The sequence below is a fragment of the Gymnogyps californianus genome, chromosome 6 (assembly GCF_018139145.2).
Source record: "Gymnogyps californianus isolate 813 chromosome 6, ASM1813914v2, whole genome shotgun sequence".
Taxonomy (NCBI): Eukaryota; Metazoa; Chordata; class Aves; order Accipitriformes; family Cathartidae; genus Gymnogyps; species Gymnogyps californianus.
The window spans coordinates 26,407,676-26,431,072 of NC_059476.1; the positions used below are offsets into that span (position 1 = coordinate 26,407,676).

General features: G+C 37.2%; 1 protein-coding gene across 12 annotated transcripts in view; it reads right to left on the minus strand.

Annotated features, from left to right (window-relative positions):
- Positions 1–23,397, minus strand: part of KCNMA1 (potassium calcium-activated channel subfamily M alpha 1) — a 520,079-nt gene that overhangs the window by 51,955 nt on the left and 444,727 nt on the right. For all 12 annotated transcript variants that reach the window (XM_050898974.1, XM_050898968.1, XM_050898969.1 and 9 more), the window contains 3 exons: positions 15,647–15,740; positions 3,820–3,943; positions 647–871 (listed from right to left, as the gene is read on the minus strand). In XM_050898974.1, coding sequence (XP_050754931.1) covers positions 647–871; positions 3,820–3,943; positions 15,647–15,740 — 443 coding nt within the window. The remainder of the gene's footprint in view (positions 1–646; positions 872–3,819; positions 3,944–15,646; positions 15,741–23,397) is intronic.

The window sequence follows — 23,397 nt, forward strand, 5'->3', positions numbered from 1 at the left end:
GTGTTTCTACATTTTGGGAACATGAGTGAATGATAATGATATATAGGAGAAAAAGGACCTCCGAATTGTGGTTTTAGTGGTTGTCCCTACTAAAATCAATAGGAGCTTTTTGTCGATTTCAAAAGGGTCAGGGTTTTGCTGTACTTCCATACGTGAGTATGGCAGGTATCTGAACTGAAATGCTATGGCAATGTTCATCATAAAGCAGGCCAACCTACAGTAAGTTTTTATGAAGATAGATAGGTATTATGTAGATAGAGTAACACTAATTTTTTTCAAAGGTTTTGTGGGTATATATACATAAATAATGTCATAAATAACTACTGTCATTCTGTCAGGGAAATCACAACATCAGAACTGGCTACATGCAGTGCACTACAGTGAATGTTCGATATATAACACAGCTAATACATTTGATAGCAGCTGAAATTCATCCGATGAGGATGACGAGGAACCAAACACTGCGGCAAATATCTTCTAATAAGGTCTCACAGGGCTCTGTTTTCATAGACATAGTAAAGGGAAAATCTAAGTCCTCAGGCCTATAAGCAGACAAAAGTAAAAAAGCCTAAGATCAAAGTCAATATGAATCTGTCCAGTTGGTGTCCTAAATAAGAAAGTATCAATAACATGGCTTTGGACTTACAGGCAAGATTGAAACCTTGGGGAAGTTATGCAGTGTCTCCCATTCCCTTCTCAGGTATTCAAGTGAACCCACAAACACAATGTGTTTGAGTTCATGGTAGTGAAAGTTGCTGGCTCGTAATGGCATCACTAAATTTCTTAATCCAATCAAAGCAGATTTAACATCCCCAAATATGCAAACGACTACATGCCCACTTAAAACTGTCATCGCTGCTTCACTTCGAGTCTAAAAAAAAAAACAAAACAAAAAGACAAGGGAGAAATGAAACAAAGGGAAGCTTAAATCATATATTGAGTTTTAAACCAGGAAAAACACAACTGTCAATATTGTTCATGCACAAAGAAGCGGTCTGATAATAGCTGTTCATTTTACCCTTATTTATCCTTCATTAAACGTGCTCAGCAGAAGAAAATTTCGTTCCTGTTTGCAAATCCTTCAGTATTCAGGAAGACATTGTACTGGACCGAATTCTGGTCCTGTGTATGTTTCTACACATGTGGATTAAGACTCTGGTTACAATCAAAGTACTATGGGTTTACCTAAGAACAGAATTTGACCTACTATGCATTTAGCCATTAGCAGGATTATAGAAAAGAGATGCAAAACCATGCCTTAGCTGACGAATCACTAGTGGGTTTTTTTCAGGACCAATTTGAAAAGGAAAATGCGAGTGCTCAATGGTCTTAGTAAGGCCTTGTGGTATTACACACATCTTGTGAATTGAGGACCATATTCTCTTAGAGTCAAAGTTCTCATTTTAGGACAAGCTGCTACTACCCTGAGAAGCAATCAAAGAACGCTCTACACTGCTCTGCTTTACAATGGATGCCCACCATACTCCACAGAGCTTCTCCCAGTAAGAAAAAACTAGTGTGCAAGATTGTGAATAATACTAACTTTTCAGGCCTACTAGACTTTCTGAGTTGTTAAACAGATAGAAAGAAAAAAGTCTCATGGAGAACATTTGAATGATGTTCAGAATTATCTTCTTGTCTCAGTGACAAGAATAAATTTTTGCACTAATTTCATCAGTGGTAATGTCAGTTGAGCAGGCAACTCAAACACCAAGATGATTAAATAAAGTCATTAGGAAAAAATGACCTTCATTTCTGGAGCCAGTCTTAGCATTATTGCACTCCATCAAGTAGCTGCAGATCCACTGATATCATATTGCCAAGAAGTTGTACGCTCAGTACCATTACATAGAAGTTTTGCCAATGAATAAAACTAAGACAATGGTGAACTGCAAAATTTTCCCCTCACTTATCCATAGTATACGTCCTTTTTCTAAATTATGGAAGCATGACAATGTGCAATACAGATTGGAATATGCAGCAGAGGTGTTCACTATGCAAGAAGAATGGACTGATTAGAAGTTTTCTCATCAGTTGAAAAATAGATGAGCTTTCATTTTCTCTGGGGCAATTACACTCATTTTCATACAACTCTACCAAGAGAGTGGTCTTGGCCCTTCAAACAGCAGAAGACATGAGCGAATGCTCAAGTGAAGCATATAAGTTGTCCCATGCCTCTGCCTATGGGTCTGGAATACTCAGACTTTACAAGACAGAGACCAAGTCTTGAAAGAAATTATGTAAAAAATGTCACTCTATAGTCATCGATCTGTATGTAGCCACCTACATTTGACTGTATGTCAAAAAAAGGTCTTACTACCTGATACTGCTAGAATCTCACAGAGCCAAAACAGACCTTGGGCAGAAAAATGAAGTCTTTTCTGATTGAGGTATCATCAAGTGTCAATTAGAAGACAACCTGGGAAATCCCATCATCTTCAAATTATGTACTAATTTGTACTTGTGTGGTCTCTAAGGACAATGTTTAATTTGCATGGATATGAATATAGACATAAATTGTGGACTGTGAGTTTGAAAAGGTGTAGGGAAGCATTTTGCTGGCAGTGTCTTTATTGGTGGTGATGCATGAAGCAGAAAGAACCTGGCCAGACTTACAGATTCACAGGCTAGTAGGGGGAAAATCTGACACGGCATCACCAAGAGATGATAAATAAGGCACTCCACAGCACCATTTTTGGTGAAACACTTTTCAAAGTGGGACAACATGTAAAGGCTGTCCGCTAAAATGTTTTTAGAGCATGAAGGCAGATTTCTATCTCTATCACAAAGTATTGTTCAGCAGGGCTGCCCCTCCTTGCCTGTTGAATACATATAAATCCATACTATTTGAAGCTGTTCAGCGAAACTCTGTCTCACAGCTCAGTTTCTAGAATTTGGAATTTACTTGCTTGCCTGTTTAAACACCAATATTGCAATTCCAGGCAATGTCACGGTTATTACAGAAACCCCTGAGGAGAAGTGGAGACAAGGTTTTAACCCCTGATTGCTAGAATAAACCGGGGCTGTCACCATCAGCGGCTGTACCACGCCACAGTGCAGGAAAATCCATGAGAGCAGGCTCAGGAAAAGCTTTATGAAGTGTGACAAAGTGAAGATCCACCAGGGAGTTCATTTCAAATATCACCAGTTTTGCATATGAGATCTGGAGTTAGTTACTTGTTACTCTTAGGTATGAGTACATGAACACAAGTGGCACAAACTTTCACCGAGCAAAATAGACTGTGATAGGCCTTCTAATTATTTTTAATGACTTGAGTCAGTTTGATGGTTTCCCCAGTTAAACAAACGAAACAAACATAGACTAGGCTCACTGCAACATGCTAGAAAGGCAGAGTAGTAGTACTACTTACTCTGGCCTATTTGGGCATCTTGAAATGTTGGAAATTGAGAGAGAAGTTCTAAGAGAGCAAAATTCACATCAATAAATAAGAGATAATGCAAAGCAACACTTGCCTGTATTAGAATCACTACTGCCTTGTGTAAAGAGATAAATGGGGTATGAAAATATTTAAATATTTCTAAACTTAATTCTCTAAAGATTTAAACCAAATATGCAAATTTCAGCTTATGAAAAAGTAATTCTCTATTTTGGACCAATTTTTATTGTTGCACTTGGTATACAGATTTATATAATCATAATTCTTTAACCAAAATGCTAGCTTCAATTTCACCACACTGTGTTTCTGATTTCAATACGCTGGATGTCATGGTAGTAGAGATTAATTTATTAATCCATTAGACCTCAGTTCTATGGTTGAAATAACTTCTTTCCAAACACAACTTATCATCAATACCTACCAAAATGACCTTTTCAATGTCCTTGGGTGGACACCAATGAAACATCCCTGTAGAGTCATATTTTTTCACATTGGCATCCATATTGTCAATCTGCTCGTTGCCAGGAATTAACAAGGGGTCATGCCTGGGGAAAAACAAGTTGAGGACAACATAAGTGGAAAATATTATGAATTATGGATGGAAAGATATCCCAAGAGCTGTGTACAAAGAGGGATAAAAGTAAAAAAATGAAATGTATTTACACTTCAACATGCTTTCAATGCAGGCACTTTTAAACAAAAGTTGAAAAGAAAAAAAAGTTGATTTTTAAATTTTGGGTGCAGTTTCGATGATTTTCTATACTCTTTCTACACCAATAACCATTTAATTTTAAACAGGGCTTTCTGATACCATCACATCCTTAAAAGTTTTTTTTCTTTCCAGTCCCACCCCTCAAAATAAAGCGGAGTTGCTACTAGCATCTGCAATGAAGTAGAAGGGATAGGAACAGAGCCCCATGCTGACTGACTGGCAGAAGTATGGAAAGCCAATTACTTGCTTTTACCACATACAACTTCTGACGTGATGCTCTTCGCAGTAAAAGCTTTAACAGGCTGCACTTTAAATATTTTAGCAATTTGCCCAATCATATTTTGCCTTCCCAAACTGAAGCCCTTTAAAGATTCAACAGTATGTCATTTTAGAGCAGACTGACTAACAAATGCCCACATCTGGAATACATGATTTTAATACCAAACAACAATGTCCATTTTCTCTGACAACTCTACCTGTGATAACCTTCTAAGTGTTTTTGCAGCAAGATTTTAAAGCACAAGGCTTCTCAAAGGAGAAGCAAATAAAAGACAGTTTTATAAACTTGCTCTCCAGCTATATAGTTACATCTAAGCACAGACACATACAGTTCTTTAATATATATGCTAAAATCAAACATTAAGCTAAGTACTAAGTGACTCCAACACTCTCAGATGCTAGTGAGGACCCCTAAGTGATTGCATTGTACAGTGGCATTAGGAGGAGGACCCTGTTTACAAGGCACAGGGTAAACTGATCCTTAAATCTTAAATTCAAGGAGGGAACAGAGCTTTCTCTGGCAAAACTACAGTCCTTACTTAAGGTTTTTGTCATGAATGCTTGAAATATCCTGATACAGAATTGTAACATTTCAAAGAAGAAAATATTTGCAATGTAGGAATATGGTAAGTACTCTGAGACAGGTAGCCAAATTTTAAAGCAGTTTGCCTTTTGAAGCCTGTTAAAGAAATGCCTATATTGGCTGAACTCTCAAAACAGGAGTTTACTGCGTTTAAGGCATATGAGCCAGCAGACTGTGCTAAGAACCTCTCTTCTGCATTGTCTACTAAAGCAGACTTTGAACACTGTGTATAATATGGGTTAATTTACCCTGAATATAGTACAATAAGTTACCACGCTTAAAACAGTTATGTTTGCATGCCTAAGAAAGGTATAATCTCTAATTATGTCAGGCTGATTAATTTGTGTAATTTTATAGCCACTGATTATATATCCATTGAAATCAGTGGAAATTTCTCATTCATTTCACTCAAACCATACATGACCACACCACATATGGTCAACTCCATACAAAGTGGCTTACAAGAACTATTAATACAATGTTCCATTTAAACCACAATCTTTTGATGGTTTAAGAAAAAGCAATGTACTACATGGCAAAGGTATAAGTCAGACTCATCTCGAAAAAGAAACACTATGTTTTCAAAGTTTTTTACGTTCACTCAACAGAGATACAGTTCAGTGCATTTCATTATCAACCAACTGGCAGCAGAGGAGTCTCTAGGGGACCACCTGGAGTCTCTGACCCTACTCCAGGTTTAATAATGAAAGGCCTTGCACAAGCATGCTCCCTCTTTTGTGGGAAGCCGAGGTGACTTCTTGGTGCAAAAGCTGTACCAAAGGGTTTTGTTGTGGGGGTTTGGCTGGTTTTTTTTTTTAATTTCTAGAAAAATATCTAGAGTCTGCATTCTCTTACTCCATTCATCAGCAAGCTGCAGCCACGGTAGTCTTGGCTGAGAGCTAACTGTGATGCTGTTCACAGGGTATTCCTTTGCTGCTCATAGTTGCATGTGGTACAGTAAGGTTTGCAACCATGGATACAATTCCATTTGAAGGTTGTACTAATGTTCAGACAACATTTAGTGGTGCTCTGTCCTAGCTATTTTTCCTGATGGAATGTGTTAGCTATGTGTTTCAAAATAAGAGTTTGCCAAAAGGTTAGGAATCTTCAGGAGCTTCCACTGAGAAATGTTTTTCTTTCTGTTCTTGTGTTTTGGGGTTTTTTTCCCGAAACTTTCACAAGACATTTCTCCATGAGCTTTCGTAGCAGAGAACTGAAACAAAAACCAAGTTCACTGATCAAATCGCCTCCTTTTCCTTTCAGAAATCAGATGCATATAGGAAGGAATTTTCTTTTTCCCTTTCCCTTCATCAGAGAAACGATAATAAACCAATTTGTAAAAAATGCCACATTCTAATTTTCTACTCAGTGTTTCTCTTCTGCTCTGAGATTTAAAACTACACACATCATCTGAAGCTTTCACACAAACGAATATTTAGCAATACTCTAATCCCAGTCACAGAAATGAGACAAATTGAAAGGAATCTTATAACAAAGCAGGTGATAACAAATATCTGACATCAAATTATGGTCAACTGCTTTGAGGTATGAGGCAATTTTTAGTGTGTGAGTGCTCAAAGCCTAGCATAGTTCTCTTTTGGGTAAGGGCCTTGCATCCTAAATGGGAATATTCAAAGTAGCTTGTGCCAAAGATTTATTAGAAATTTATCTCAACACTACATTTTCTAGTTATCTTAGGTTTAAATAGATGTGTGCTATGGAAGGGACAAAGAACGTGAATCATTAGATATAACTCCCTATTGAAGTTTTAGGTAACAAATAGCAATATTTTTTTTTTTTTTTTTTTTTTTTTAAAATCTATACCTGCACTTATTTGCAATATGATAAATTGTTTGGATCTTCTGCTTCACTGCTTGGAATACAGCAAGTGGGAGCCTTAAAAGAAGCAAACAGGACACACAACAAGAAAGTATGCTAATAGATACTATTGTAATACTTTTACTCTAGGAGAATGGATTATTGCCTGAGAAGGAAACTGTGGTAAGACTAGCCACACTTTGTGTTTCAGAATCTGGGTTTTTACATATAAGTGTGTTTATTAAATTTAAATCTTCTGGTCTAAGCTATTATTTTAATCTCTCTTTAATCAATGATTTTCCATTCTCAGTAAAGTGATCCCTGACGATGTCTATGGAGGTTGAAAACTGTTTACTACTAAGGCCCAACTTTGTCCTCAAATGTTAGAAGATAACGCTGGTTTATGTACTCAAAAACTGAATTGATCTTTGGACTTTTTTCTTTTTTTAAACGTGGTCATTTTATGAAGTAATAAAGTAATAAAATAGTATTACTACTTTGGACATACACGCTCTCGTTAATCTGATGATCTAAACCTGTTTTGCAACTACTAAAAATTAATTAAGACAGACATACAGAGGCCAAGGCTGTCAAATCTGCCTAAGGGGTTTGGACACCCTCTTCCCATTAAAATTTATATTACAGAAAGCATTACAGTTGTTGCCCTCACAGCCAAATCATGGACTAAATGTTTCTAGAGCCTCTCTGCCCCCCTCACCCTTGAAGATGGCCCTGTTAAGCCATGCTTGAGTCACATCGGCAGGTTACTGCAGAAATGCTTGTATTAGTGCTGCAGCTATTATGTTCTCCAGGGCTGTAAAGTCATCTGCTTGAAAAATTCTAATTATAGGAAGAAAACCATCTTCTATCAATTAAAATCCATAGTGTTTGTTTTAATTGAGATGTTGGCTTTCACAGCTTGCAATGACCAAAACGTTTGGTCATTCCAGCTAGGTAAAGACAGGCATGTGTAGCATGCATGGGAGAAGAGGAGCAAAAGTTAAATTTCCTTCATCCATAACCCCAGTTTAAAAATAGCTTCTCTGGTTCTTATGGCAGATATTACATATGCATGACTTAAAATGAAGAGCAAAATACCATCTTTTCAAGGATTTGAAGAGCATATAATGCCACTTATGATCAATTAAACTTGAAAACGACGCTAAATGCCATGCTGCAGCTGCAACCCCAAAAAGCCTGCCTGGAGGACAACAGCCTAAAGCAAAACCATAAATCCTACTTCCAGCAAACCTACTGCGAGGAAGTCAACATTACATTTTAAAGAGCACTGCTTTCCTAGCACACGTTTATAACTACTGCAAACTTACTTACTTGGAGTTTTTGAGTCTGGAACTTTGAGTAATGACTGGGAATGGACAGAACTGAAAAGACCATTCGGGGCCAAATGGCTGCCTCATTAAATGACTATTGTTTAGCATACCCTTGTATTCTGCCACCTTTGTCTTAACCCTCTTGCTATATCATTCATATGCAATTGAGCACTAGAGCAACATACCCTCATTGATCTGCAGTGGAACTGCTCCATATGTTGAGCACTGGGAACAAGAATACTATATGACCAGTAGGGACCCTGCTGTTGTTTGAAAATAAACTGTAATCTGTTCATCTTTGCACATGAGCAAACCAACATCTTGGCTACTTTTTATTCTGCCCTCTAGTAAAATTCACTTTATATAAAATCAATGGCAAAACACCCCTGGGAACACCACCACTCCTCTTTAACCTGTGTTTGTTAAAGTCTGCAATTATGCCTTTCTCAGGTAGATAATAATATACCTGGATTTTGCCCACAAAAAGATGTTTAGCAGTCTCCTGCTCAAGATTCAGGGTCTTGAAACTCAGTTTGTGTGTGGTTCAGGAATTTTGAGTTTTCCTACCTGACTTTATATGTGGATGTGTGTTTGTGAGTGTATGCACACACATACTTAATTTTAGGAGGAAGGAGTGGATTTGCTGAAGGTAAGATAGGAATTGAAGACACACTAGAGAATGTCTCATGCCATTGAAATTTCTCCTACAACTACCCTAACAAATTGTGGCAATTAACATGCTGTTAGTGTTAGATGTATGCAGCCAGTGCAGGTGCTAATAATTGAAAAAGCATTTAGAGCTTTTACACCCTGGCTGAATATTTCATGATGTGCTGCATGTTTCACTATTTACTCAGTGGGCCTCTGTCACTTCAATCTTCTCTGACTGCTTTGACTGGTGCTATAAAGCTCAACCAAGACAGAGTGACGGCTTGTCACAGGCAAACTCCACTGACTCCAGCAGCTCGCTGGGACTAGCTGTGAAGATTGTCACGACATTCTGATGAAATTCAGCAAATGTTTTGTGACTAATACACCCAACATTTGTCGGCTACCATTAGCCATTCCCTGTGACCCTCTGTAGTCTGTGTGGATGGCATTAGGTTGTAAGGAGAATTTGTTGCCTATGTGTGTTACACTAATGACACTCTCACTGATCTTTCCTTTCACAGGTTAATCAGCAATGAAACTTGTAAGGATTCAGTGCCCAGATGCACCTGGCTTTAGAGAAGAAAACCCAGTGTGACAAGAGAAACAAAACCTGCAGTTTACTGTTAAATGCTTTCATTGTCATATTCAGAAGCTATCCTAATATTGGCCACAATCTCACAGTCTGACTTTTTCCCTAAATATACAAAGAAGAATATATCTAATACAGTGGTTGGTACCTAGTGCCCTGTGCTAGCTTACAGGCTGAATTACAGTGCTAAGTATACTAACAATTCTCCTTCCTTCCCTCTTGCTCTGCCCAGATATCACTGAAGCTTTTTTTTATCCTCAAAAGCCTTACTGAAGAGTTCGTGTTAATTTATCAAGACTACTAAGGACACTGATATAGAGCTGTTTACTGTAAGAATCTTGCTTATTAAAGTATCTTGACACCTCAGGACATGCTCAGAATATGCTTCTTAGGTATGAATCCTCTCACATAGAAAAGTAACAAAATAGTTAAGTTTTAGACTTTTATATGAGCAATTTAATGAGGGGGAGACAAGACACACAGCCAATGTGTCTTCTAGTTTTAATATTTCCCATTTATATCTACTCAAGCTGCAGAACTAGCGATCTTTGAGGGGTAGAAGAATGTACCTGAAAAACTAATTTTTTATTTGTAAAAAAATAAACCCACAGTTAAGTGGCATCATAAAATATAGGAGTGTTTTTTGCCACTTAAATGAAGTGTGTAGGCTTTATGCCTTATGAAAAAAGCTACCACTTTCGCAAGTCAAAGTTTATAAGAATACATTCTTTTCTTTAAACCCAGTTTAAAGCTAAAGAGTTTTTTCTTTCCATTGCCTTGATCTGAGTGGATCTTCTGTTACCCTGAACTTCATAAAAAAGCCTGTTGATTTTTTTCTGCTGGAAAATTCTCCTTTTCTTTCCTGACACTGCTCTCTCATCTCAAAAACACTTGTGCAAGATTTCACAGTACTCTCAAAAAAAAATCTGATACTGTTCTTATTCCCATGGTTTAGAACACAACTACCAAGGGTAGCAACAGTCAGAGGGCTAACATATACTACCCCCTATCATTCAAATCATTTCATTCTATAACCTTGTGAAAAAGAGGTCTAAGATAACATAGTGATTACTGAGCTACTCCTGTTGCTCGTGTTCATTGTAATGAACTTGTAAAACAGAATCAGGAAGTGAAATGTGCTCTTAAATACCTGTTGTGTTGCAGCTTAGTTATCATTGCATATTAGCACTGCATAAAGTTAGCCTTGTAAATCCTTAACAAAGGACGTAAATTTTAGAGTATATGATGGAAATCTCCAAGGCTGACGGACATAAATATAAACCATTATTATGGTTAACCAGTGAGCTTTCACCTCTTCAAACCTTACCTTCATGCCTGGTTTAGGGGAGTCATGGAAAATGATCAGATTGAACTTATTTTACCAGTTTTCGCTTGAGAAAATGTTCCCCTCTAGACCTCCCATCACTTTTTTTGGTTCCTATGAGAAACCTCACAGTTTCAGCTCATGGAAGGGCAGCACTACAATGGCAGGGGCAATATAAATTCATCCTGAGTGGCACTAGCAGAAATGTGTGTGTGCATTTGAGTGTATGTAGCTAGGTGGGCGGATGAGGAGATAAATGCGCACAGCCACTGTTCATATACTTAGAATATTATATCCAACTTCTGGAAAAAAGACAGGAGGTTCCCCCCTCAACTTCAGATAAATAAACTCATCAGGTTTCTGGAAACGTATGCCAAACAGCTCACTTTTTTCTGTGTCACTTAGCTAGGTCTTGACAGTCTCTGAGCAAGTTTTATGGTTTGGCTGGGAATTATTTTAGATCCTTGATCAAGAAAAATCCTCAGGCTTACGAAATTCTCCTTGGCAACACACTGAAAACCCAGCATCCTCTGATGCCTCTGATTCTTATCTGATCAGGGACACTAATGATAATGACCCTTTGCTGAGTATGCTACTTGTCTAGAGGCCTATGTCAACTACACCACTACATTCAGAGTGGACAGGGACAAACTATTTGTTTGCTCTTCAGGCCCCTTGGGCCCTGTCATATGCTATTTGTTCGTGCATTAAGAGGTAGTTTGACTCAGCTGGGCTGACATTTCCTTCAAGTCAGTGTATTCCACTCATGCAGTAGCAGCTACCAAAGCATTAAGTGCGGACTTGAGCCCCAGCAACAATCCTTTTAAGTGGCTTTTTTGATTCATATCCAGGGCTTTTTACATTTTTACTGGTCATTCTGGAATCCAAAATGACACTTTTTTTTTTAAACTAGCTTTGCTATTTGATATTGAGGTGATATAGCCTTCTCATATTTAACGTGGCTGTTCATCAATAGCATGCATCAAAAGCTGTGACCGTGAGATGATGAACAGGTGACTTGATATCACTGCATGACACCAGAGGCATCAAATGGTTCTACTTTTCTTCTCTGCCTTATGAAGAAGGAGACCTGATATGTGATTACTCTACTACTCATAGCTTTTCTTCCTTTTCTTTCCACTTCCTATTTAAATTTTACTTTTTTTTTGTAATAGGATGTCCTTGTGTTCACATCTCCACAGAAGTATCTGTTTTTTTCCTGTTGGAGTTCAAGTTATTTTTAAATAATATCCACGTTCTTGTGGGTTTAATGGGACGGACTTCTGTTGATGTAAACCAGATAGAAATAACCATGACAATGCAGAGTATTTTTCTAGTTAATTTGCATTTGTAGCTATAGCTGGAATTTGAAGGATTTGTTTCTGACTGATTAGATTCTTCCAGTATTGCATCAGTGTGATTCTGCTCATGTCATTTGATGTGATGCAGGATTCAGTTAGAACAGTGACTTTCTAAATGTGAATCTAGACCATTTGTGATGCATACAAAGAACATCCGTATGCCTACCATCTATTTATTTCAGTTAGTAATTTATTGGCATTTAGAGACAATAACATCAAAAAGATGACATTGAAAAGATATCTTCAATCTGTCTATCTGGATCACATTTGGTAATACAGCTTTCTACTTATGTGTGAGTAAATCTCAAAAATTCCCACTTTCTGACCAGGTCTAAATAAGCACCTGTCAGAGCTCTTGTCATGATGTCCCAGGGAATCCGTATGATATAGCTTCTGTCCTCTGTTCTACTCCAGTGATAGCAGAAGTCATAAAGTTTTATCTCATGGCATAATACCCTCTTCCCTGATTTGCTCCAGCCACTGTGGAAATCTACAATCTACGCAGCATTTTCAACATTATCTTAACTGTAGGGCTGCTCAGAAAGTGATTTTAAAGTCACAACTCTGATTACAATTTATAAATGAACTTTTCACATATTCCTCCTTTACGTGCTCCAGACTTCTTGTCCTCCAGGCCCCCTCTAGATCCAGGACCATAGCTGAGGAAAAGTCTGCAAAGTAGCCAGCTGTTTCTGTGGGAGGGACAGGGGTGAAGTTGGCTTTGAAAAGGAGCTTTTAAAGTAAATTTAGGAAAAATATTGCAAAGATAAATATCAGCTACAGACATGACAGTGCTTTAGCTGATTTACCTCTTGTGTACTTTCAGCTGACATACACTAAAGATTTCTGGGCAGGAAAGCAAGTACCTGTCACTTTAGGTAATTTACGAGGATACAAAATAGCAGATAATACAGCCCACCTTTGTTTATCGGAAAGGAGAAAAGCGTTTGGCCATTACACACAAAGCTTAACAGAGTCCTCTTCTGATTCAATCCACTTTGTCTTATTTAGCACCTTGAACCAAAGTCAGTGTAGATAAAGGGTAAGACAAAGAGACAGTTGGGTCTGGGGAGAGGCTGAGGGTGCCAACACAGGGCTGGTGAATAAATTTAGCAGCAAGGGAGAAGAGGAAGAAAACAATGTCTGGATTTGGAAGCCTGGCAAGTTCTCCGCTCGCTGCTCGACCTGTGTTTAGCAATTCTGATGTGCTACTGAGCAGACAGCTCAGGCTCAGGATGACTACTCTCCCTCAGTCCCTCTTCAGCAGGCAATGAAAGCAGGCTCTACTTTGAAAATCTTCCCCCATCATGCAAACTGACACAGGCATGCTTTTCAAAAACCCACAGCCAATCTGTTGATCATTACTTATTTACAAAGGCCTTCGGGCAGAAAGTCCTGTAAAAACCATACTTGATACGGTATACACTAGCTTTTTCTGCTTGTGGAAAAAAGTACCCCTAAGGCTACCTCAAACCATCACTTTCTATTGCACATAAAATGTACCGTGTAACACTAAAGTATTTAATATATATGGTATAATATATCTACAGGAAAGGCATTTGTGTAGAAGTATGTTACCCTGTATTTGGTAATTTGATGTTTTGCTGAAGGCTATAACTTGAAAAAGCCTGCACCTAGTACAGAGGACCTGTCATCTCAGTACCCAAGAGCCAATAGAATAAAGAAGTACCCTTAAGCAGCAAAACTTTGACACAGCTTTGAAGCATATGAAAACAGTATAACTCCCCAGAATTATTATTACTCAAGATCAAAGAAATGAGGCATACTTTACATAGCAAACAGGGACAGTGTGCTCAGCTCCAAATGTTTCAGCTTTTTCTCTCTCTCTCCCTCTCTTTCTTTTTATTTCTACTTCCCCAAAATTAGGATTTGGGGGTGGAGGGGTGGGGGGGGTGGAATCTCCCACATGTTTAAAACTTTAAGTGGTTAAAACTATTAGGACCAGATAAGAAGAGTGTCCAAAGGTAAGTAAATTGAAAATGATGCTAGCATGACAACTGGCACCATAAAAATGAGAAGCTTGCCAGTATGTTCATTTTATTCTTCCTCATAAACTGTAAACAAGCATGTAAATCAGTGTCATATGGGCAACGCTGAGCTAACAGGAAGGCAGAGAACTTTTAATGATACATTTAACAGAAATAGATGGTCAATGGGAAAAAAAGCCACAGCTGGGTGCATTTTCCTCCGTGAATCAATCTCACTTTTGGTTCTGTAGTCTAAACAGAGATGAAGACGCCTTGTAGAAGTTACGTCCTTGAATATGCCCTATATTGCAGTAACAATAAACAAATATGGATGCTACTGTAACTGGCCAAAGAAAATTCTAGTCTACTGCCTGAAACGCAAAAAGGAATATTACCTAGCTGTATCCAGAATCGTTAAAGAAACAAAATCATTGTCAACAATAAAAGTCAGGAGTGATTTTATATATGGAAAGAACTATATATTCATATTAATTTTTTTCACTTAACCTCTTTGATTGCAGAGCAGTTACAGTTATACATATACCCAAACCCCAAACTGCACGAATGTGTCTGTTTATATATGTAAATAAGTTTACATTTTTCTGTGTGTGTTTATATATATGCAGTGGAAAATCTCTGCTACAGCATTTAGTTCTGGATACAATTATGGACTGAGGTTCTAGCCTGGCCACTTTAGATATGCAAAACCAGAGCAGCAACAGCCTCTGTGTAGAAAACTCCATGTCTCCTATCTGATCCTGTTCTGACTGACTTGAGCAGGCAAAAGGTGAAGCACAGTGAGACAGAATGCAAATGCCATATTATTTTAGTAGATTCCAATTTCTTGTTGCAGTTCTAGTTTTAACAAATCTCTTAGAGGTAATCTGTCCTATGGAAGGAAACTACATAGTTATACAAAGGCGTACTGGTGTAAAATAATGTACATATAGCAACAGGGGAAAACTATCACTAACAAGATGATGTTTTCATCACCCGCTTTTAGAGTATATACTACCCTCTCAAAAATCCCTGTATTTCATAATTAATGTGCTTTTAGCCTAAGTAAAACTGCATTAGTTTTGAACTTTGCTTTGGCAAGTACATAGATTATTAGACTTTTTTATCAGTCTAAATCAATTAACAGAAATTTGATTTCAATCGACAGGATAAAAGGAAGGTAATATTCAGGTTCATTTTTGATTGTGATGATACATCTCACATATGGCCTTAAGTACAGAAAACAGTACTCAGAGGGAATCCAACAAGAAGAGAATTGCCTGAGGCAAACTAACCACATGAGTTCCCCTGATTGGTTAGTGCTATCATTAGTGCCACTGCTGTTTAAGAACTACACATGGACAGGACAGGGTGACAGCTAAGACTTTAAAGCCTATGTATTTTTCAAACAGCTTTTCAAACTGTTTTTCATGACAGAATTTTTTTCAGCTCTATCATTAACTGCTGACAAGCTGACAGAATAAATACTTCAGCCTTTCAGAAACCATCTAACAATCTTTTTTTTCCACCCCTTCCCCTTATTTTTGATGTGGGGGGAGGAGAAGAGGAAGGAAGGAAGAAAGGAGATGAAGATATGAGTTTCTTACAGTCTTACCTCATCAGTTTGGGTGAGGAGTTGGGTGAATTTCGCATGCCTCCGTTTCGCTGCTTTTTTTTGGGTGATAGTGTCGACGGCTGCTCATCTTCAACTGGAAATATAAGGAACTCATGAGATTAAGTACTGCTCTAAGTGCAATATGAAATACAAGTGAAGTAGCAAAGAACACACACTCTATGTCCATTCACGCACTGATACTTCATTGCTAACATAGGCCCAACAGTAATAAAAATCAAATACATGTTAGTCAAAGAGATTGGTTTGAAGGAGAAGCAGGGAAGAATACCAGGGTTTTGAACACAGGCGTTCAAATTGGTTTCATACTTCAAAAACAAAGGGGGGGCGAACCACATTCGGGTTATTCTTAGAGTTATTTTCAGTTAATCTGCGCTACAGAAAAGTAGAATTAGTGCTCTGCTATATTCCAAGAAAGATAAAGTACTATTTGCAATATCAACATAACAGCTGCCAGCCTGCTTTTGCTAATGAACTAGACACCAGTTGGTTCTTGCTCCTCACATGCCAAACAATAGAGTCTTCATGAAGAGATGTAAAATATTCAATGCCTTGATGTTCAATGATTCAGTTAGTCAGGAATGTGAACGCAGCCTGCCATTGTGCACAGATCTCCAGCACAAGTCAGACCTCATCGCTCTACCCTTCTCACAAAAGGGAGTGAACAGAATGAGGTTGAATGGAAGTGGTGAGACAATACCTGTATAACAGAGGATGCATGTGTTATGCAATCTTTTAATGAGGATGAGGTGCATTTTCAATGACAGATCAATTTCCAGATGTAAAATCACTTACAGTTTTGCCAATCGTAAACTACTCGTGGATAACCTATGTCACAATAGGCATTGCTTAAACAAGTGCAGCTTCCTAATAACTCATCTATAAGAATTAACCATCATCTTTACTGTTTCAAGATTGTTACTGCACTTGGTAATCTGCGCATAAGGTTTACATGTGCTATCAAAGGGAATTATCTTATGCCTGCTTTCTCAAATACACCCTAATGCTGAATTATTCTAATATAAAGAAGGAAAAATACACTTTTCTTTCCATCCTATTGTTAACTGAAAAATGAACTAGAAGATAATATAACTGATGCCTAGGAAGCTGTTACTTTAAAGCTAAAAGGAAAGAGATTAGTAGTAGTAGCTATATTAAAAGAGCTTAATACACATTAGTAGTGCACAAGCAGAGGCTGGAAAAAAAATTCTATTTGCAATGAGCTACGTAGGAACAAGAACAAAATCTGGATATATGTCACCTGCCCTAGACTTATCTGGGAAGAAATTAAGCAATATCCTTCTGCTGTATCCCTCTTCTGACACTATGTTATTACAGACTGCATTCTAGCCTGTCATGACTGTCTGTTTGCCCAAGTTTGCTATGGAACTTCATGTTGCCTTGGTCAAAACTGAAGGACTGGGCCCTGAAAAGACAGATGTGCTGTCTTTTTAAATGACCTAGCATCACCTGACACATCAAGGGAACCAAAACAAAAGAAAGCATTGCAAAAGAAAAACAAAAACAAGAACAAGCTAACCCCAAAATAAATGCCCTAAAGAGTGGTGTAAAAGATAATACTTAGATCAGAGCGATGACTGTCTAATAACGATTTATTTCACTAACTTAACTTTCTTTTCTTCTTGGGCAGCATCCCCAAACACAAAGCCATTTCCTTCTCATTTGACTTTTCTTTTTTTCCAAGTCAGAGTCCTATAGTGGAAACGCTTATTCATGATTAGTCAAGTACCATTCTTTGTCTGGCTGAGAGATAAATAAGCCCATAGAAAATTCTCAAAAAAATACAAATTGAAATTTTCTTTCTGTGACAGTTTGTTCAGATTAAACTAGATCACGTCAATATTTAGCTATTTGTAACATGAGGTGAATATGCACAGAATTATTTTGTTAGTAATATCTTTCTATTTCTGATTATAACAAAGTGCAAGTATTTGTGCATTTCAGAACACCCTCTGCAAATCACTGTCTTGGAAATAGCCTAGTCTTGTTTTAAACTTGTCCATCAAAAAGTTATTCGCATGCTATTCCACACAGACAATAGGTTGCTTTCAAGATATACCCTGTGCTCTCTTGTTCTTTATAGGATATAAATATTCAGTTCCAATCTGATGAATCCACCACTTAAAAGATCAAAGGAGCAAGAACCATGCAAAATGTTCCTTCCAGAAACCAGCTACATCTGATACGTTTTGCCCTCTTGGTAGTAAAAATTCTAAGTTTCACTTAATTTAATATGCTACCATGGGGTTATAGAATGTTTGTCAAGAGATTCAGTACTGCACCATAAGTAAAGTGTATTGTTATACTATTTTAACAGTTTAAGGAAGGTATATAGCCATCAGGACCATGTGCAAAATCTTAACATTAACAGAAATCAACTGTAGATCATATTATAGCCAGAAATATTTCTATGAACAATAGAAAACACTACTAAAAAAGATTAATTTTCCAAGTTTTCAGCTAGCTAATAAGACTCCTGTCTGATCCTTTCAAATACTGGAAGTTAGTACAATAAGGATCTTTTGCACTAGATGGGCCTGGTGCTGCCAGGCAATGCTACCCTGCCGTCCAATTAAAAAACAAAGTCTTACTAGTAATCATCCAGAATAACCACTTCTAGAACTAGATTTCTAGCAGTCTGCACTTATTTTTGGTACTGCATCTACAATAAATAAGCTCCCTCTTTTGATATGTGCTTGTCATATCCAAACTATGTTACTGTCACCAATTGCCTGGAAAGTCCAAGGTTAATGTGGCTCACTAGTTAATACCCGTTAGCAAAGCCTTCTGAGGGATCTCAATTTGTTGCTAAAGCAATGCCTTGCTTAAGCAAGGAAGCCATTTATTCTCACTGCAGCAATGAAAGGTGATCTTTCTTAATCATATCACATCCAAACAAGATTTTGTTTTTCAATTAAATCTGTGTGCAGAGTTTACAGGGCATCTGCAGTTTAGAAATGTAGCTCCATAAGAATGGGGGAAGGGAATCCATGAAGCTGAAATATGTGAATGGTATATAATGGACACCATTACCTATGGCTTTGTTCCCAAAAGTGTTGCAATGATAACTCACAAGTGGCTTCTTAGTAGTAAGTAGGATATAAAACATATTTAATTATTATCCTTCAGATACTCTTATCAATTTCCTGCATATTTAAAGAAATAGATCTAGCAAAATTTTTAGTAAAGCCATAAAATACCATTTTAGTTTCATGGTTCCTGTGTCTGCATTAATTTAAAAGGGAGTCTTAAATTTTCTTGTTCTTATGAAAGACAACCATATTTGAATAATGGGCTGTGATATATGACAGCTCAACTCTGATGTTGTATGTTTGACCTAGTGCTTTTGTTAATGAGAATGAGTCCCCATTTTTAGTATTTTTGATGCCTTTATACTACAGGATTTGTATTAAAATACAGTCGTATTACATTATGCAGACTTTCTTTACCAGCTTTCATGAAGATTGCAAATAAGTTCAAGAACTGGACACAGAATTTTATAGAATCGGAACTCAATCCAGCCTCTGAGTTCTAATAAAATTCAAGAGTTTGCCTGCACATCCCTAAGTATTACACTTAATGTACTGTTGTAACAAGCCAGTGCTCACTTGTCTAATAGGCAGAGAATCTAACAGTTTTGCAGTTCAGGAAGACTCAGTGCTAGAAAAATGTCAGGCGAGTCTAATGAGGCTTCAGATGCTCCAGTTTATGCTGGAGTTTAATTTAAAGTTACACTGATGTTTTAACATGTTTGCTTATTCTTGAGTAAGGAGAATTCATTATTTCAATGACATAACCTCCAGACAATGTTCCATGAATTGATTTAAGATGTGCTGGTAATTTTAACAGCCTTAATGTGGAGCTGAACATCTGTAACAACATATTACTTGACTTTTATCCACATTTCATTTTTTAAGCAAAATAAAGGGAATGTCTTTCAGAAACAGTGGACAAGTTCATAACGTTTTTCTTTATTATTTTGTTACTATTTTTTAAATAAATCTGTCTCCTTCACTGCCTCTCCCAGGTCACTCGCAGTACAGTTTACAGACACTGTTTTTTAGACCCCAAAAAGAGCTGGAATTTGAAATAACATCTATGTTACTGAACATCACATGAACTGGAATACCGGGTAAACTCATTCTGCCTAGCATGTAAATGCTTCAGAGCAAATAAACCATATGAAAGGTAAAGCACAAACCACCCAGAAACATTAGTTGACTAGCTAGCTCGATTAACTTATTAATCACCACATCTGGAGAAACCCACATCTGTAAGCACTTAACAGAGCATTAGTAATGTCATAGTCACATTGAAACCAGACTGCAAAACCATGCACAAACCAATCTGTATTGCCTTATGCATCCAGCTACGGGGCTACCTACGGAGATCTTGGTTCAAGCCAGGCTTTTGGGAGTGGTAGCGGTATTTTACAGGCAAGCTGAGTGCCCTTTGCAATCTACAGTACGTAGATTTTCCTTGTTCAATAGAACTCAGAAAGTTAAGGTGCAGCAGCGAGGGGTTGTTGGGTAGGAAGAGGCTCCCTTTACGGTTATTAACAAGTGGAACAGGTTCCGGGATTCCTTCAGTGGACTTGGCACCAATCAATGCATTAGTAGTTGCATTCTTGAATTGATATGAACATTTTGGGCAACTTGATCTAGCTGCATTCTTTACTTCTAAATAATAAGAAAAAACTTAAATTAATATCTTTGTATTAAAAATTATTTCAGACCACAGGCATGAATCAATTTTGATATTATGTGGAATTACAGACTTTAAACCTTAAAGTATCAGTTTCTACAGCTGAAATAAAGGTTTATACCTGCAGCTTTCTTAAGTTTTTTTCTAAAAATGGCTTTTTATAAAAGAATACTTATAAAAGGATTATTCCACAATATTATCATCTTTAAGCAATAATCCCATCCTGGGGGAAGTGTGTCTGAAGCAACACTTATTTCCCACATGTTGATAAAGGCTTTGAGATTTACTAGCTGTGGAAGATGTTTATTCCTTTGAATCTACTGAAAATGACAGGGGAGGTAGAGCACTCTGCTGCTATTAAAATAAATAAGGAATCATAGAAAAAAGTAAGGTCAACACTTCAAAATTGTGCAAGCATACTTATGGAATTAAACTGATGTTTAGGAACCTACATAAGAGTCGTTGGGTATTCAGAAGTGCTGAATACTGTAAATTTCAGGAGGTCATACATAGCACCTCTGAAAAGAAAGTTAATAAATTTAATTTCCTAAATATGGATTTAGCTTGAAACTGATTCTTAGTTTTCCATTTCTAATCTATCAAAGCTAATTAAACTAAACCCCCATATTAATACCTCTAACAAATGCGATCCTTTGTAAAAAACAATAATAAAATGTTTTTCTGGTAAAAATATGCAGTAATGATCTTCTCCTAATGCTTGTTTCATTCTGAATGAGTATATTACAGAGAAGAAGGTACATTACTGAGCCACTAAGATCTTATATTCTGTTACGTATTATGAGGTGAGGAGGTTAGGTAGGGAGTAGTTTATGGACTGATAATCTTGCAGCATTATTTCCATATATTTCAATTGTCTTAAAGTTTCCATGGAGAACTTCAAGTAGACAGTAGCTCCAAATTACCTCAGGAGGTCAGCATGTTTTTTGGCATCTTTGTCTAGTTTACCATCAGCTAGAAACACTAACTGGTAACGGGAAAGATACGTAAATAGCATCCACATGCTTACCATTTGTGTTCAAGCACAAAATCGGTCTCTCTCACAAAAAAGGTGATTATATGTGAATTACAAGAGTCATTTGAATGTACTTTTTAACAAGGTTCAACTATTTGTTGACAAAGTATCCATTCCCATTCAATGATCTCTGAATTGATGGTTGCTACTACTCTGACTGAACTGGATAGAAAAATCAGTGAGAGCAGAACTAAAGTCTAACTCACAATGTTATTCTGCTCTTTGCTAATACTAGTAACATTTAAAGTATAATGATAATAATGCATACTCATGAGAGTTCACATAGATTTTAAATCATTGGAGGATAGCATATATCTTTGATCAGCAAAACTGCCACAAAAAATGCTGTGTATCATATTGGATACACTACTTGAAAATTATCAATCTTACCTCAGAGTTACTGGGTTTTTGTCAAATCTTGTACTTCTATCTTTGATATTCTTCCAGTGAAACATTTTTCAGATGATAAAATATATCTGCAGAGACCTATCTCCCTACACAAGTCACTGGTCAAGCATGTATTTGAACACTTTGAAATGCATCAATTCAGTTCTATTTTTAAACTACAGACAGTACTATTGGAAATAATCTTTATAAATCTACATGCCTGCATCAAAGTATCTTCACATACAATGGAAGAAGACCAAAATCTATTAAGAATGCTTATCCACCCTCCAATCAAGTTGTTTAAGAAACATCATAATCTTTTTACAGTCTCTTCTGGAGTTCAATAAGTGATGGTTTCAGATACCAGACCTGACTATTAAGCACTGAACTTCCATAACAGTGTATGTCTTATGGCATATTCCATGCAGGCATAAGCAAGCTTTCCCAAGATTTTGTGCTTGTAGTGGCACAGCATGAGCCAGAACTAAAATGCCTTGTCTTTCGGTACAGCTTAATAGCTTGAGCTTAGCATCCTATTTAACAGCATCACATGATCTTGTTCAGCATGAAGGCAGACTGAGCTGCTTAAAACATATCCTACTTTCCCTTAGTTCCAACAGTGTGGATAGGTACTACCACTGAAAAGCAAAACATTAAACAATGGGGATAACAGAGTTGCCATTTTTTTGTCAAATTATTTCAGATTTAAAAGTTCTAACTACCAGTTTCATCCCATGACCACTAACCTCCTGCCTCTGACAAGAGCTCAGCTGCTTCAGATGAAAATGGAAGAAGCCCCACAGTGGATGACTATGAAATACCTTGTTCAAACGACGAGTTTCTTTCTGACTCCAACAGTTTATGGCTCATGTCTTTTTATTCAGTCTTGAAAAGCAAAGATTACAGTATAATATCTGAATAACCTATCTTTGGTAGAGATAATGATCTCTTTCTCCATTCCTCTAATACAATTATATATTTTTTTACCCTAGAAGAGTAAAAATGGTTATTTTTAGTCTAAATAGCCTGTCAAGTTGTACATGCACACTCTGCCACAAACACAAGCATGTCAGGATACACATGGAACTACATGTGCAAGCACAGAGGTGCAATTCTGAGCACAAGATATTACTGTGCTTTCAGATTAAGCAGTATTATACAACTAGGTGAGAAATACAGGCCAACACTGTCACTTCTGCAGATACATACCACAATGTGCAGAACCTAAAACACTTATGTTTTTTATAGCATCCTGTTGTTCAGCAAAGGCAGTTTTCTTTTATTAATAATTTCTTAAAAATCTGATTGGGTGCTTGCACCACTATGCGGGCTGATTTCCACAGAAAACATATTTGGGAAACAAAGATTGCTGTTAAGTATATGGAACTAAATACATCCTTACATACTGTCACTGCCTTACTAGGTTTGGCAACCAAACTGTTTGAATTGGGGTAATTTGTTGTACCACTGTGCAATGTTAAACTACAACCTCCAAATCCACCAGGGTTCTCTTCCAAGTATGTGATGAGTTTAGCACCAGCGAGTCTACTAAAAGAGAATTATTTCCTAGTCATAGTTAGATTAGTTT